Raw genomic sequence first — 11,300 nt, 5'->3', positions numbered from 1 at the left:
GCACAACAGTATATATGGCTACATGTTAAGATATCATGTACCGTACATGTCAACATCCTGGCTATCGTTGTTAACTTCAAGAACAAATAGCGTAACACAAAATATCGTATACGTCTTTGCCCACTTTGTCTGTTTGTAGCGACTTGCCACATCAACATACAATGTTATTATAATAGGGGAGATAACTCCTTGTTTATTATTATCTGTTAACGGTTATACAGTTATTACTGCAAAAATATAATAGCTCGGATATAAACGAGCATATTATATGTGCCTCCATGATAGCGAGTACATGCACCATTCGCTTATAATTAATCTTTATGTTGATTAATCACCATACATCTCAGAAACTTACAAACAGTATCGCTTCCTCATCCAGCTGTCATCATCCTAATCAAATGTGCCGCGACTTCTCTTTTAACCGGAAGTCAATCACGAAACACCGGAAGTTGTCTGTTCGCACGATCAAAAACTGTTGCATTAACAAAATGACCATGGCAGAAGGGGGTAAAAACACTGCTATTTCGTCAAGTTGGAGCTCGTCGATTTTGTGCAGGTATATCAACTTGAAGACAATCTTAATATTTTGACAAAAGTACATCCTTTCCAGGTTTAGGTATCAATGTTCCGTCGTCTGCAGAGATTCGGGGTGAACTGAACACTATTCACAATGTGCAGCAGTAAGGCGAAATACAGAAACAAATCTTCTATTCAATGTAAGTCGCCTTACCATCTTTTCGATGTCATCAGTTTCTTCTTTCTGTTGTAGATATTTCGTACACGGTGCATGTCGGCAAGGGTGATAAATGCAATTATTCACATGACCGTCAAGATAAGCCATCAAGCATATGCAGATTTTACCTCAAAGGGTCATGTACATATGGAGACGGTTGCAGGTCTGTATAATAATCAAAATTGATTATCATTATAATTGCTGTTGCCAGTACAATTGAACACTACCAATTGCAGTGAGGGACACATAATACAATTTTTTGTATGTTCATCAGTGTTCAGATGTAGCGGGACTGGACTTGGTCGATCATCGGTGACCAGTTGGTAGCCCGAGTTTCCTCTCGCCCTGACACCATGTCTGATGTAGGGCCAGAGCGCACTACTATATGAAAACATGGAAATATCCGACAAATATCCAGAGATACAATAAAAAAAATTGGGTGTGTTAAATTATAATAGGTCTACCTTACATATGGATAGATGAGATATTTATTTACTCCAAGAACACCCATTTAGTCCAATCTAGGTGTTTTATTCCGTCCATATAGACCCTTGCTTTACGCTAGAAATAAAACACCTAAATGGGTGTTCGGGGGTAAATAAATATTTCATTTATCCATATATGTAAGCAGAGACATATATACAGAGAGATTATAGTAACATCGCTATTTCCCCGTACACATAGTGGCTCCCTTTATTTGTGACCACTCAAGCATATCCCTTATCGAGAGCGTCCTGTCTCCTATCAAACACACGCGAGCGCAGGTAAATCGGGCTATGCGCATGTGTGTATCGTAGTATTGGAACTTATTCGACATGTTCTGGTTAATCCGCCATTACGTCAGACCAAAACATCGTCATTTTAAATACACACAGAAAGCACATCGTTTTATTTTGGCCACTACAAAAGTTACCACATTAACCAAAAACTATCAAACTTATGGGATATAGTCTTATTGATCATGCATATTGTTGTCATTTATCCGTATTTTCGAAAATCCATTGGGTCCTATTCGACATGTCCAAGTTTGTAATTAAGCCGCCATTACGTCAGACCAAAGCATCGTCAATTTTAAACACACACAAAAAGCACATCGTTTTACTTAGGCCACTACAAAAGTTACCACATTAACCAAAAGCTATCATACTTATGGGATATAGTCTTATTGATCATGCACATTGTTGCCATTTATCCGTATTTTCTAAAATCCATTGGGTCCTATTCGACATGTCCAAGTTTGTAAATAGCCGCCATTACGTCAGACCAAAACATCGTCAATTTTAAACGCACACAAAAAGCACATCGTTTTATTTTGGCCACTACAAAAGTTACCTCATTAACCAAAAACTATCAAACTTATGGGATATAGTCTTATTGATCATGCATATTGTTGTCATTTATCCGTATTTTCGAAAATCCATTGGGTCCTATTCGACATGTCCAAGTTTGTAATTAAGCCGCCATTACGTCAGACCAAAACACCGTCAATTTTAAACGCACACAAAAAGCACATCGTTTTATTTAGGCCACTACAAAAGTTACCTCATTAACCAAAAACTATCAAACTTATAGGATATAGTCTTATTGATCATGCATATTGTTGTCATTTATCCGTATTTTCGAAAATCCATTGGGTCCTATTAGACATGTCGCAGTTTGTAATTAAGCCGCCATTACGTCAGACCAAAACACCGTCAATTTTAAACGCACACAAAAAGCACATCGTTTTATTTAGGCCACTACAAAAATTACCACATTAACCAAAAACTATCATACTTATGGGATATAGTCTTATTGATCATGCACATTGTTGCCATTTATCCGTATTTTCTAAAATCCATTGGGTCCTATTCGACATGTCCAAGTTTTGTAATTAAGCAGCCGTTACGTCCGACCAAAACATCGTCAATTTTAAACGCACACAAAAAGCACATTGTTTTATCTAGGCCACTACAAAAGGTACCACATTAACCAAAAACTATCATACTTATGGAATGTGGTCTTGATTATCATGCACATTGTTGTCATTTATCCGTATTCTCGAAAAACCCATAGGGACTTTTCGAAAATTGGAGATTCCCGCCGATCTTTCCTGCGTTGTGCTTGACTTTCATACTCAAAATACAAACACATGGACAGCAAATTGTGATATATTTCATATTGATGACACTTCTGCACTTTGATATTAATAAAATTAAAGCACATAATTGGATCTTGGTGATGATTTCAAATAGAAATTATCGATAATTATGTGTCTGGTTTTCAAGTTTTCTCCAATATGGTGTCTAGTGAAGACTGAACCGAGCGACCGCAAAGGATTGTGGGAAGGTCAGGGGCCACTATGTAAACACAAGGGCAAATAGCTATAGAGAGCTGCCAATCTCTCTGTATATATGTCTCTGATGTAAGGTAGGTGTTATGTCACACCCGATTTTATTGTATTTGCAACTAATTCTTAGCGACACCAAACAGTGTCTGATAATTCCACGTTTTCATATAGTAGTGCGCTCTGGTCCTACACCAGACATCGGGCTACTCAATTGGTAGAGCATCCGGCTAGTTTTCACAGGTCCCGGGTTCGATTCCCGGTCTGGCCGCTACATTTTCTCCTCTCCTGTTACACAGAGATATGATTTCTGTATGTTCAAAAAAATGAATTTCAATATCATTGAAGATTCTACAGTAATAGACAAAGTGAGCTGGGCTTTGGTGTGTCTTGTTATCTATAGAAGGCCTTGCAGGCCATTTCATGACAATAGCAACTTATAATATGAGATTTGTGTGTAAGAATGTGAACACAGGATGAGGTAGCATGTAGATCAAATGATTTCTGTCTGTTACAGATATGACCATGTAAAACCTAAGTCTAATATCTCAAATTATACTGTGCATGAAAATATACGGAAGCCTTCATCAAACAGACCGCCACCTCTAAATTATGCAGATAAAAAACCTTTTGGAAACATGGTATCTCTGAAAAAATCAAAAGGAGATGTTGAAGTAATGCCAACAGTATCTCCAAGACCTCCTGATGAATGGGTGAAAGCCACAGAGTTTATACCTGGGCAACCATATCAATGTTCTTCAGGTAAATTTTGTACCTAGTCAACTGTATTCAGTGTTTTTCAGGTAAATTTTGTAACAAGTCAACTGTATCGGTGTTCTTCAAGTAAATTTTGTACCTAGTCAACTGTGTCGGTGTTCTTCAGGTAAATTTTGTACCTGGTCAACTGTATCGATGTTCTTCAGGTAAATTTTGTACCTGGTCAACTGTATTCAGTGTTTTTCAGGTAAATTTTGTACTTAGTTAACTCTATCAGTGTTCTTCAGGTAAATTTTGTTCCTAGTCAACTGTATCAGTGTTCTTCAGGTAAATTTTGTACCTGGTCAACTGTATCAGTGTTCTTCAGGTAAATTTTGTAACAAGTCAACTGTATCAGTGTTCTTCAGGTAAATTTTGTACCTTGACAAATGTATCATTGTTCCTTTGGGTAGATTTTGTACCAGGTCAAAAATATCAGTAATGATCAGGTAAATTTCGGACTCCACTAATTTTCAGCTTTTTATCTGCCAGGTCAACCATATTTGTGTTCTGATGATAAATTTTGTATCTAACTCTCCATATTTTTCAGATGTATGATTTGAGCCTTCTAGCAAAAACATATGTTGATAATTTTAGGAACATTAGAGAATTGTTGTGGTATGATGTTTTTATGATATAATTATTGAGACGAATAATTTCATAAATATATTTCAAGAAACAGGTTCATATGAAAAATACTGTATTAGTTTTAAATGATTTTCAATTTCAGTCCCTTTCTCCTACTCAAACGCTGTAGAAACCAACAGTGAAAACCCAAAAGCACTCATCATACAGGAAGGGATGGATCCATATGCAGATCTGTCCAAATTAGTCTGTCCATTCTTCGCCCAGGGCCACTGTCCCTATGATGAAGAATGTGCCTACATCCATGGAGATATTTGTGAAATTTGTGGCATGCCAACCCTACATCCCTCCGACCTGGATCAGCGGGAAAAACACAATAGTGTAAGTATCTATAGGTCAGGTGAAATGTGTTATCTGTGACCCCTTTGAGTGATTATTTGGTTTCATTTACATTCTAGTTTTAGATTCTGTTCCTTTATTTTTAAAATGCCAATTTCTGCTTATTCATAAAGTAAAGATAATCATCATTGCTTTTTAGCGAAATGTTAATGACTTGGTAACAGATAAAATCATTTCTTCTAAATATATGTCACAATGACCCCAAAAAATAATTTGTGAATATCTATTTTAATGAAACTAACATAGCCATATCCTCTAATACCCCTGTACATTCATAAATTCCGCCATATACAACAATATTTGTACAAGTAGAGAATAGCATAATCCGATACATCATCAGTTTACATGTAGATGACATATCGTATCATTATTTGGGTCATGTGACTACTATTTTAAGACTTTATTTTCAGACAATAGTAGGATTATTGGTTTGATTGGCTACAGTACTAGTGTTTACAGTTTGATCATCATAAAATTATCCACATTTATTTTGCAAAAATTACAAAACAATTTATCACAACTTATGCTAATCACGCTTGTTGGCCTGGATAGAAGCGCAAGAGGGGTCTTATTGTGGAAGGAAACCAGAGTACCCTGAGAAAACCCAAGTGGTCGGGCAGCAGGTGATCTAGTACCTTTTCGTGTCTGATCAGTGAATCAAACCCTCATCATCTAGGTAAATGGCAATGTGACACCACTGTGCCACCCGACCACCATATGTATTGAATTTTACTACAGTATGTGTATAACAATACAGGGGTTTATAAAACAAGTAGAAATTCAGATTTTTTGTTTTTACAGGAATGTCTGAAACAGTTAGAAAATGACATGGAATTATCTTTCGCAATTGCCCAAAGTAAGGACAAGGTGTGCGGTATCTGTATGGACAACATCTTGGAAAAGGAACCACCGACTGAACAGCGATTTGGAATCATGTCCAACTGTAACCATACCTTCTGTCTCAGTTGCATAAGGAAGTGGAGGGGAGCTCGGCAGTTTGAAAATAAAATTGTCAGGTATGAATCCCTTTATGGAAGGAAGTATTTAATGGGACTGTGCCACGTCTTTATAAAAGGTAGTATTTAGTGGGACTGTGCCACGTCTTTATAGAAGGTAGTATTTAGTGGGACTGTGCCACGTCTTTATAGAAGGTAGTATTTAGTGGGACTGTGCCACGTCTTTATAGAAGGTAGTATTTAGTGGGACTGTGCCACGTCTTTATAGAAGGTAGTATTTAGTGGGACTGTGCCACGTCTTTATAGAAGGTAGTATTTAGTGAGAATGTGCCACGTCTTTATAGAAGGTAGTATTTAGTGGGACTGTGCCACGTCTTTATAGAAGGTAGTATTTAGTGGGACTGTGCCATGTCTATATAGAAGGTAGTATTTAGTGGGACTGTGCCACATCTTTATAGAAGGTAGTATTTAGTGGGACTGTGCCACGTCTATATAGAAGGTAGTATTTAGTGAGAATGTGCCACATCTTTATAGAAGGTAGTATTTAGTGGGACTGTGCCACGTCTATATAGAAGGTAGTATTTAGTGAGAATGTGCCACATCTTTATAGAAGGTAGTATTTAGTGGGACTGTGCCACGTCTTTATAGAAGGTAGTATTTAGTGGGACTGTGCCACGTCTTTATAGAAGGTAGTATTTAGTGAGAATGTGCCACGTCTTTATAGAAGGTAGTATTTAGTGGGACTGTGCCACGTCTTTATAGAAGGTAGTATTTAGTGGGACTGTGCCACGTCTTTATAGAAGGTAGTATTTATTGGGACTTTGCCACGTCTTTATAGAAGGTAGTATTTAGTGGGACTGTGCCACGTCTTTATAGAAGGTAGTATTTAGTGGGACTGTGCCACGTCTTTATAGAAGGTAGTATTTAGTGGGACTGTGCCACGTCTTTATAGAAGGTAGTATTTAGTGAGAATGTGCCACGTCTTTATAGAAGGTAGTATTTAGTGGGACTGTGCCACGTCTTTATAGAAGGTAGTATTTTGTAAGAATGTGCCACGTCTTTATAGAAGGTAGTATTTAGTGGGACTGTGCCACGGTGCCTCGTTTCTCTTCAATAATTTATGTATATACTTTTGTCTGTCCAGATAGCTATTTTCTCAGTTTTCAACTTATCTCTTTGAAACTTGGTATGTTTCATAATCACAATGTTTCGTAGTGTTTTCCTAAGTGACAATGATTCGTCAATTTGTCATCAGATGGTGAGCTATTCAAATCACTCTTCATCCATTATCTGTCCTTCTGTCGTTAAACAGTTCTTGGTTAATGTATCCCCTTGGTCCCAAGTTGTGCATGTTCAATTTTAGGACTGATCAGAATTCAAGATGGCCGAACATTGGCCATTTTGAATTTTGACAGTTAAAGTTTATTAATGCAGTTTCTCAAAAAAAAAAATCATGGATCTTTTTCAAATTTCATGTGTAGGCTCCACTTGGTCCGAATAGTTTTAAGTTATTCTTTTCTGCTACCAGGGTTATTTTAATGTATTTGAACACCTGCTTGAACGTCAGTTTGTACTTTATTATCAGACTGGTTACAATAACCTTTGTGGATTTAATACATAAGGATGGGCTTGGTGCCAAATGAAGAAGTTTCAAATTTCGCAGATGCCAGATGGTTTATATATTGCTGTACTGTTTCAGGGCCTGTCCAGAATGTCGTGTAACATTTATATATTGCTGTACTGTTTCAGGGCCTGTCCAGAATGTCGTGTAACATCCGACTTTGTCACTCCAAGTAAATACTGGGTGGAAAGTGACGAGGAAAAGAAAAAACTAATACAAGGCTACAAGAAAGCTTTAAGGTAACCAGTCATCAGGCATAGCATGTCATTATTCTCAAATTATTCTTAAAAACATGTTCCTTATCACCAACCCAAGATTGCTACCTCTATTGCTGAATGTCTCCATATCAGTCTATCAAAAAAAGTAAAAGTACATGTAACATGAGAACCTGAATAATTTTTATATGACTGATCTATAGTTGTTGTTGTTTTTTATCATTTCAGTGCTAAACACTGTATGTATTTCAAGAAAGGAGATGGAGAATGTCCATTCAACGATAAGTGCTTCTACCTTCATGCAAATGCCGATGGTACTATTGCAACGCCGAAACCAAGACAACGACGCCGAAGGCAAAACGCCGAAGGAGATATAGACTTATTTTCGCAAATAAGTTTATGGGATTTCTTTGAAGAAAGGGAAAACAGAGTACTTTTACTAGAACTGGAAGCAGAATTAGATAATTTACTGTTAAATCTTAGGTTAGGTGACATGGATAGTGATAGTGATTTTGATGAATTTTGGTGATTCTGGAAGTATTTTTGTGATCCATTCTGGTTTCCCCTTGGACTGATAACTATCATGTGCATACTTTTTTTCTACTCTCACAGAGTTTGGTATTTATCTGACAGACTCGTTTGTTCCCATCCTAATTGACTAAATACCAAAAAAAGGATGTTACTTGTGATATATTGATGTATACGAGAGTTATCCCCCTTGGCCATATTCTACTTTACACAAGCTTGTTTGGCTTTCTGTTGTCTCATCAGGGAATTATAATAACCAAGTCTTGTTGATCTTCATTATTGATCTTTAAGGATTTTTTGTTTGTGGAAGTCTTTTGGAAAGAACTTGCATATCTCAGTAAGATATCATACAACCTTGATACCAAACATGTCAAAGCGAGAGAGCATTTAAGTCAATACAAGATAAGGTAGCATACAACCTTAATACCAAACATGCAAAAAAATATAGCATACAAACTTGATATGTAGCCTTAACACAAAATAATGTAGTATACAGACCTAATACTAATATGTGTATAAAATGTAGCATACATCCTTAAGGCAAGATTGTCAGGTCACCAGTTCTGCAGGTCAGAAATGGAAATTGGAGTATCAAATAATGCTTAAATTCATAGCCATAAGAAAGGGATAAAACATATGGTATGAATAATCTGACATGATGGTTGGCCATTTAAAGCACATTGAAATATTTTTTAATGCCAATTCAAACACCACAAATGCTTAATTAAATGAACTAATGTAAAGCTTACGACATGAAATAGCACTTGCAGCATAATTTTTATGATGAAACCAAAAAATTGTCTTATATTGTTGCATACTATCAGAGACATATGTGATATATACGTCTCTGAGACTATGACTGGAATTGTTGGTGCTGTTATCTGCATTTTCATTGGTCATTACAGTAGCATCTTCATTATCCAAGGGCTATAATTCACCTACTCCTTTTCCTGAAAAAATGTATGTTAAACAAGTCCTAGCTAGCAAATTAAAGATGATACAAATTCGATGTGTACATCCTGTTTTTAAATTTTTAAACTTAATATGTCAGTCTTTATGTTATACATTCTTTAACAACAGAAACACTGAACTGAGACAAAAAAATATGAATATGCATCATAAGACATGAAGAATAAGAAATTTCATTTTTCATTTTTTTTATCTTAGTGGAAACATCAAACAGAGAAACCCTTATAATCTTGTTATTAAGTAGAAGTCCTTAATATGTATATGCTAGTATTTATTTTGAAATAATTAAAATTAATTTTTCTGCGTCACACTGCCACTGTTTGTAAATGCTGAAAAATGTTAAAGTTGTCAATGATGAAATATCGCTTTGACAGAGGCAATCATAAAATAAATATTGTTACATTAAAAATTATTTTCATTTTTTTACCATTTTCATTATGATAACATCAATATGAAGATTTTTTTTTCTATTTGTGTAATCTCTGACTGTGTAGATTTATGCAGATTTTTGTCCATAAAGATCAATCTTTATAACATAGCCACTTAATTACAGTTTATGAGTATGATTGTTAAATTTTCATATGATTATTTGTAAGTATTGTGTATAGACCTTATAAATGTCAAAATGAAATGACAAATGTGCTATATATCCCATGATTCTTGAAGTTTTAAAACTGTTGTTTAAAGCTTACTATATTGACCAGGGAATTTCACCAAAGGACTGTTGGTGAAATTTTTCAATCATTATTCTATGGGAAGTGGGAACCCTGGCATTGCAATGAAATTAATGAGTTTTGATTGTTATAGCTGTGATATTGTTTATAAATTTTTTTGTCCCAGACGTGAAATGACAAGGGGCATACACGTGATGAAGAGTTTCTTGCAGTCTGAATATGGTTCGTCCGTCCACTTGCCCGTTACACCTTTCTCAATAACTACATGTAAATGTTAGATATAAATGCTGAATTATTTTCTCTTGTGTTATTTTCCAATTTAATATTGACGTATAATGTTATTAATAATATGAAAAAAAAGATATTTCAAATTTCCGACACATTTTGAAATTTCTTAATTCCATTTTTCCATCAAAGTGGGAGCTCGGCAAATACGCGTCACAAACATTCTCTAGTTTTCTAAATCCCATAATATTATGTCAATATTTAACTGTTCAGCAAATAACGGTAAACAAATACCTGCGTATGTTAATAATTGAGCTTGATCATGTTGTACATTCCAGTATTTACTGATGTTTAACTGGTATTTGTAACAAGTAATAGTGTAGATTATATTAATCCATCAACAATCATATAAGTGCTACTCTGTTTTTAATCCATCAACAATTATACAAGTGCTCATTTGTTTTTGCCTGCATCATTAATCTTCCTTAGAAGTAATTAAAACCTAAAGAAGTGATTCTATGTCACAGACACAGGGCCTTGGCACAAATTTCAAGCCCAATCCATATATATGTGTCATACATATATGTTGGTTGTGGGTTGGGTACTTGTGTCAAGCCCCTGTGCATGGTCAGGAAACTTTGGTTGCCTGACTTAATAAGGATGATACATATACATGTACTATGTTTTCCTCATGCAGGAAAAAAATTGTGATTTCAAACTTTTTCAGTTTTTCTATATGCTGATACACCTACGGACTTCTGTAATACATAGTGAAAGAATGGTTTGTGAGCAAGAATGTTTAAAGTTTCATGATTTGTACCTGGACCTAGGTGTATGATTTGTACCTGAACCTTGGTGCCGAAAATGCACATGTGTAATTAATATTCAAAAATTCAAAACAAACCCTGCAAATTTGTTAAAAGTTTGGAATCCCAGGACTGAAAAAAAGACAGTTGATTCTGTAATGTGAAATAAATCTTGTTATGCAAAGTGATAACCTTGTTGTTTTATCTGTCAGCCAGTCAATCAGCAAAATTTCAAAATTAGGTCAAGGTAAATGTAGCAGGTTGGTGTGAATGGCTACCGAAATGACATTTACCTACTTTTAAGCCAATCGAGGTAAAAAGTGGAAAACATGAATATCTCTCAATAACTATAGGACCGTCCATCTTGAGAGGAAGGTAGGTGGTCACAGCATACAAGTGTATTAGATTTAATTACCGGTGATATCTTTTATCAATTTGAATTTCAAGCAAACATTTCAATATTTCTAGCTTTTAGCTCCCCTTTAGCCAAAGGTCATGTGATCTTAA

General features: G+C 35.5%; 1 protein-coding gene across 4 annotated transcripts; it reads left to right on the top strand.

The window, feature by feature from the left end:
* The first annotated feature begins 441 nt into the window (after window positions 1-441).
* On the top strand, window positions 442-10,981 carry LOC117330762 (probable E3 ubiquitin-protein ligase makorin-1). 4 transcript variants are annotated; one of them, XM_033889240.1, is made up of 7 exons: window positions 442-556; window positions 770-896; window positions 3,577-3,821; window positions 4,546-4,781; window positions 5,601-5,815; window positions 7,505-7,615; window positions 7,820-10,981. In XM_033889240.1, the coding sequence occupies exons 3-7, from the start codon at window positions 3,698-3,700 to the stop codon at window positions 8,118-8,120; spliced, it is 987 nt and encodes a 328-aa protein (XP_033745131.1). In that variant the 5' UTR covers window positions 442-556; window positions 770-896; window positions 3,577-3,697; the 3' UTR covers window positions 8,121-10,981. The 4 variants fall into 4 exon arrangements, 3 of the variants coding, with proteins under 3 accessions (XP_033745131.1, XP_033745132.1, XP_033745130.1); XM_033889241.1 differs by lacking the exon at window positions 3,577-3,821; XR_004533397.1 differs by lacking the exons at window positions 442-556; window positions 770-896 and having other exon boundaries at window positions 3,290-3,821; window positions 7,820-8,456; window positions 8,522-10,981.
* Window positions 10,982-11,300: the final 319 nt, after the last annotated feature.

This window comes from Pecten maximus, chromosome 7 (genome assembly GCF_902652985.1).
Source record: "Pecten maximus chromosome 7, xPecMax1.1, whole genome shotgun sequence".
Classification (NCBI taxonomy): domain Eukaryota; kingdom Metazoa; phylum Mollusca; class Bivalvia; order Pectinida; family Pectinidae; genus Pecten; species Pecten maximus.
Note: the sequence above shows the minus strand (reverse complement) of the source record. Positions and strands in the feature narration are given on the sequence as shown.

Coding starts and splice junctions, on each gene's coding strand:
- LOC117330762 (XM_033889239.1), top strand. CDS start 3,557: ATGATTTCTGTCTGTTACAGATATGACCATGTAAAACCTAAGTCTAAT. Junction 3,822..4,545: donor ACCATATCAATGTTCTTCAG/GTAAATTTTGTA, acceptor TTTCAATTTCAG/TCCCTTTCTCCTACTCAAAC. Junction 7,616..7,819: donor GGCTACAAGAAAGCTTTAAG/GTAACCAGTCAT, acceptor TTATCATTTCAG/TGCTAAACACTGTATGTATT.